Below are 6,000 nucleotides of genomic sequence, written 5' to 3'. Positions count from 1 at the left end.
GGCGCTGAGCGCTGCCGCGGCGCGGGGCGGCCGCATGGCCCGGGAGCTGCGGCGCTGAGCCCCGCGCCGCGCGGCGTCAAGCGGCACCATGTGGATTAAGCGGCTCCGGGGAAGCAGGTAGGCGCTGTCGGCCCCGGTCACCTTCGTGCTCTGTGCCGGTGAGAGGAGTAGAGTGGTGCGGGGTGCCCGTCCTGCCCGGCGCTGCCCACTGCTGAGTGCAGTACCCGGACTGCCTGAGCCGCTGTCACCACCACGGGGCTGCCGTGCATGCAGAGCTGTGCATGGAGCTGCTCACCCGCTTGCAGCAAAGAGCTCGGAGAGCAGCCAGTCCTCTTCCCAGTGTGGCAGCGCTGTGCTGCCTTCCCGAGCCCCTGCTTTGCCGGCTGCCCACACTGTGCGCGATTTGCCTTGGGCTCTTGCCTGTTGGGCTCTGTGATTCTGGGAGTGCCACAGGGTGATAGGTTTTGAGATCCTATCTATTTTGCTGGCAGGGTGTGTTTTAGGCAGGAGAGGACCCCAGAGAAGAAATGGAGCAGCTAGGGTACGTGCAGTGCATCCCCAGACAGACAGATGGATGTGTTTTATAGATTAGTTGAGGATTGCAAAGAAAAGCAGACAGAAGCAAAGTGTTATGTAACACTTTTATTACTGCTGTGAAGTCATCTGAGCTGAAATCTTGTTATTTCTGTGGTACTGTGGCTCGAGAACACTAGTTATGAAGTGCTGATCCCTTCCTTGTGTGCATCTGCCTGAAGCTGTGGGAATATCTGTTTCTGTTCGCTTTGATTGTGCTTCAGCAGAACAGCGTTCAAGTGGTGGAGCATTAATGAGGTCCTGGGGAAAGGCAGAGCGCTGTGCCTGACCTGGGGCTCCCCTGACCCCTTGCATGAGAGCCTTGTTTTGAGCAGTACAAGTCAGACCGGTGCAGAGTACGTGAGCGGTTTGTGTGCCCTGCTTTGTCCCCTGGTGTGCGGGGGAGCATCCTGGCATGGGCTCTTGAAGCCCTTGTGTGCTGCAAGTGTGCAGCAGCCCCACTGCCAGGGCACAGAGCATGCCCGAGTGCCCTCTCTCCAAGCGTGCATGAGAGCCCTGAGCAGCCGGCGGGAGCTGCTGTCGCCAGGGAGCTGCCCTGGCTTCTCCGCGCTGCGGGCATGGTCTCTTTGGAATACGGCTGCTGCTTTTGGTGAGGGGGGGCAAGGGAGCCTGCCCAGCACCCTGGGTGTCAAGGGAGCTACGCTCAGGGCACAGGTGATGTGAGAAGAACCTACTGGAGCCTGTTGAAGTCACTGGAGGCTTTTTGCCTTTTCTTGAGCTTGGGATCAAGCCCCAAAGGTGAAGATTTACATGAGGTTTTGCCTGTGCAATGGAGCTGGGGGAGGCCCCTGGCTCCTGCGTCAGGAGCTGTTTGCCATTGCATCCCCCTCGCTCTGTGGCTTCCCAAGGTAACGCACGGCGTTCCTCGTGAGGAGCCTGCCCACGCCGCATGTCCCTGAGCGCCTGGCACTGCCCCTGCCCTGCGGTCTCTGCCCCTGTGATCTGTTCAAGCGTCTCCATGCTGCCACCAAAACTGTGCCAGTCCATCACAGTCCATGGTGCGGACAGAAGCATGGAGTCTTTGGAGCATCTGCAGGGATATAGCGACCCTAGGAACTGCTGCTAGCTAAAGCATCACAAATATTTCTCGGGTACAGCCCAATCTGGGTTTCGTGGAAGATGAGGAGGAGCCGCTTTCCCCGGCTGGAGCTAGCAGGAGATAATCTCAGAAGCAGCTCTCTGCTTTTTATTTCCGTAGAGAGCGTAGCAATGAGAATAGGAGCCTTGCGATCGCTTCTCTCTCCCCAAATCACCTTGCGCATTTCTTCACTGTGTATTCTGGAATCCTAATCGCCAATCTGTTCGCTGTGTCGCCTCATCAGCTTTCAGTCTCTATTTTATGTTTTAAGAGATAACTACTGCTAACCTTGTCTGCTGTGCTCGCTTTTCTCTGCCTCTAATTGCTCCTGGCTTTATTTCTGACATTTCCCATGTCGTTTCCCCTCACTTTCTTGAAGACTACTAGAAAAATAGCTCCAGGAAAAGCAGGGGACCTTTGTGGTGCCGTTTCCTGCGGCGCGCGCTCCGTGCGGCTTGCTGGGTGGTGCAGGGAGTYGATACCTTGACTCCTCGCTGCTCTCTTGGAGCAGCTCCCTTTGCCCCAGGCAGCGGCGCTCTGCTGACCGTACCTGCCAGCCTTGGTCTTGCGCTGGGGAGAGCTGGGCCTGCGCCGAGGCCCTCAAGTCTGAATCGTGCAGGAACGTTCCTTCCTCGCCCCAGGAATGGGCGCGCTTGGCTCCTGGAGGGCCTGCTCACCGGCTGCTTTGGGAACTGGCCTGCRAATCGCGTGCCGCTTGCTGGCCGCGCATGGGTGCCCTTCACCCGCGCCAGCGAAGCCTCCTGCGAGGCGAAGGGCCGGCCCACGTGGTTCCACGAGGCCCACGGAACGGCCGCTCCTCCCCTGTTCCCCATGCGTGTGCGCAAACGCGGCGCTGTGGGGGCCCCTCTGTGCAGGCGCACGCGTGTGCGTGTGGTGGAGCGGCGCTTTTCCGTTCTGTGCCATCTTTCATTTTTAGCTGTGGCTGACAACTTTCCTTCCATAGCCACAAATTTAATATTTTAAACAATATGCTGTGATTTTTACAGCGTTTAGCTCAAAGTGATTTGCAGCATGAATAAAAACACTGTTTGCCGTTTCTTCCTGATTGCATAAAACAACTCATTAAAAGCATACATCCCTGCATGTTTGCTTTGAGAAAACTTTATGGGCACGATAGTTGCTGCCAAAGCAAACATTTTACGTGAATTTTGCTCATCAAGTTCATGCTGTCAAATGCAGATGCGGGCGCTCCTCAAGGATGCCAGCCCTGCGTCCTCAGAAGTAACGAGAGCGCTAAACAGCGGGAGCTAATGGCTTCCACCGAGGACTTTTTACTCATGCAATATCCACGCAGGGGCTGAGTTAGCTGTTCCTGGGTGAATTGATTACCCCAGAAATTCATCTGGTGTCACAGACTAGGATACTTAACAGCCACAATAATGCTTAAATAAACTGCGCTTTTACGCAGCAGTTCATACTGGCAAAACTGGCAGCAATTTCGCAGATGAGGAAAAGGGAGCTGTGCTGGTATTTAGCAGCCCTCTTCCCTCCAGTATGAATAATTATTGTAATAATGCTGGAATCATCACCGCGCTGCCTTTGTTGTGTGTGTTCAGCGGCGTGATGGATGGGGAGCTGGCGCAGTTGCCGAGCAGCCAGCTCGCGCCGGGCCGCTCGGAGCGGGCTGCGCGCGGAGGGCCCGTCGAGGCCGTCCCTGGGGAGCGCGGCGCCGCTCGCGCCTCCCGCGCGTCCCTCCGGCTCCCGGGGCCCGCACCCGCGCGTGCGGAGGGGCTGCCCATCTGCCGCGGCGCTTGAGCAGCAGCCTCGGCATGCCTTACGTAACAGTCATCTGCTTCAAATACAAAGCTGCTAAATTTTCTTCAAAGCRTAACGTGGCATCAGAAACCAGATTTCTCGCTCGAAGGGCCCTGATAACCCTTTGCTCGGCAGGGGCTGGTTCCCCAGCAGTGCGCGTACGGCCACGCGTGTGCCATGTACACGGGCAATGGGAACTGCCTTAAGGAGCAGCTCTAGAGGGGCGCTTAATCTGTAGGGCTTTGGACGGGTCTGAGGTTCCTTATGAAAATACTTGCATGCTTAAGTCTGCAAATACAGCTAATGGGAAGAGGGCTGGGAGGGAAGATTAAGGGCACGGGCTGGCGGAGCTGCACGGACGCCGCTTTGCGCGAGACGCGGCTGCCATTAAGCGCCAGGGAGGAGGCAGCCGCTTGCAAGACATTGAGTCCAGCTTAGCCTGGGCTCGAGAGGAGACGACCTCTCTGCGGGGTATCTAAAAGCAGCGCGCGCAGCAGCCCCAGCCGTGAACGTGGAGCTGCYGCGTGCGGCTGGTGGCACAACCAGTGCTTCTGCGGTGGGTTCCTGGTCTCCTCCTCGAAGCTGCTGCCTGCAAGGGAATCTTCAGCCAACGCCCAGCAGTTGTGATGGGCAACCCCCGGYGCCCAAGGCTGCAGCTTGGCTCTCTGTGCCGCCTCTTTTGGTTTTTAACTGGAATAATATAATACTCTGGGCCTGAATTGTCCGTTTAGAAATGGAACTAGAGATGACACAAATATTTCCTATGGCTTTTCTTATGGGGACCTCTATGGCGGAGTGTGATAGCTTATATAATTTCCTGTGATGGAGATGGACTTCATTTAATTTCACTTTGAAATACATTGATTAAATCAGAACTGCTGAGAGATTTAAACTGAATCTCTGTGGCCTGAACTCAACTGTGGGAGCTTTACCTGTCTTTATCCTTCAGCACGGATTTCGTTTTATGAGGATTCCTCCTGAAATGAGGTTTGGTCTGCACTGAATTGCTGCTGCTTTCTGGGTTTATCACTTCCTCTGGCTCTAGTAACTTTGCAAGTCCTGCCTTGCAGCGCTGCACGGAGTGTCCTTGGTGGAGATCTATTAGTGGGTGGGAATTTGAAGGCAGATAAGCACCTGAGCGTTAATTGGAGCATAATGAGCCTTCCTCTTCCTGCAGTGGTTTCTCCAAGCTGCAGCAGGGGTTGATGTCCCGCYGGGTCGAGGCCGAAGGCTGCCCGTGCCCATGCTACGGAGTCACTTACCATGTGATCCTTTTTGCTCAAACCTGCTCTGAAAGTTTCTTTGCAAGCTCTGATTTTATGGAAGGGTTCCCGATCCGCATCGTGTCCTTCCCGACGGTAGTTGCCGGTGCCTGGTGTGCCGTGATGAGTAACGCTGCCGGTGCTCGTACTCRCGGGCTGCTCCGCAATGGGCTCCGAGCTGCCAACTTCTACACCGTGCTTTAGGGAGTAAATGTCAGTCCTTGGTGTTTTGGCTCCCTGCAAGCCTTGCTTGAGTGCAATGAAAGCAGCTCTGCATTTCCTAATGAAAATGGCTTGCAGTAGTAATGGCACAATCTCATTTTACTGTTACTGCTCTGATTTTATGGTTAGCCCCATCTTAAGCTGTGCATGGGACAACTGTCATTGCCGACGGTTGCAAGTCAGCTGCCAGCATTCCTTCCTCCCCGCCCATCRCGGGTGGGAGCTTTGCAGATTCCATGTGGGTTTTTCCAAATTAAAGCTGCATGAAAGCAAAGCTGCCTCAAGAACCACTTAAACTTTTGGGAGATTTAACGTGATTCTTGCATCTTGCTCGCAAACCGCATTTCTTTCCCAAGTGTGGATGTTGGGATGAAACATAGGAGCTTCTCAGAACACATGTGTCCTAATGAGGGAAACGTGTTTATGCAGCTACGTGTCAGCGGGTGAAGGTGGAAGTGCGGGAAAGGACGAGTTCCTGAGCACATAGGATTTTTGGAAGTACTTGCATTTATTGTACATGCAGTTCTGTGGAAGTGAGTGACAGTCTCCCAGTCCTTCCCTTCTGTAAGGCACTTGAGCTGTACATCCGTTTCTGCAGCATCACGATGGTACGGAGCATCTCGATGGTAAGCTCTCAAGCCGTGGTTTATAGCACTATAAATGGGCACTGTGAATAGCATAATGYCAGCTTAGTAGCTGTACATAAAACCACTCCGCTCCCAAGCGCGAGAGCTGCTGGGGTCATTGTCGAGAGGACAGCGCKTAGGGCCAGCCTGAGAGCAAGGAACGGTAATGTGATTTGTCATTTAATGGATGTTTTAAGAAATAAGTGGAAAGTTGGGAGATGAATGGAGGTTTTCCCCCCTTCTTGACTGCTGGCCGGCGGAGCCCGCGTGGACGTGGGCTGCGCGTTGCCTCCTCGGCCGTGTTGCTGCCGTTGCCGCCTCGCGTGACACGAGCCCTGCTTTGGGATGGGTGTCGTGTCGTCTGTTTGCTTCCCTCTGCAAGACTTAAGTAACGAAGTGTTAATTAATTGCCGTGGATTAGAGCATCCACTTAAGTGCTCAA

General features: G+C 54.6%; 1 protein-coding gene across 1 annotated transcript in view; it reads left to right on the top strand.

Annotated features, from left to right (window-relative positions):
- The first annotated feature begins 72 nt into the window (after nt 1–72).
- The window catches only part of AJAP1 (adherens junctions associated protein 1), a 29,402-nt gene continuing 23,474 nt past the window's right edge, over nt 73–6,000 (top strand). The window contains exon 1 of the mRNA XM_026051099.1: nt 73–117. Coding sequence (XP_025906884.1) covers nt 89–117 — 29 coding nt within the window. The 5' untranslated portion in view covers nt 73–88. The remainder of the gene's footprint in view (nt 118–6,000) is intronic.

Source organism: Nothoprocta perdicaria, unplaced genomic scaffold (genome assembly GCF_003342845.1).
Source record: "Nothoprocta perdicaria isolate Ctin4 unplaced genomic scaffold, notPer1 scaffold_72, whole genome shotgun sequence".
Taxonomy (NCBI): domain Eukaryota; kingdom Metazoa; phylum Chordata; class Aves; order Tinamiformes; family Tinamidae; genus Nothoprocta; species Nothoprocta perdicaria.
The sequence above is the reverse complement of the archived record's forward strand: the minus strand, read 5'-3'. Positions and strand labels throughout refer to the sequence as shown.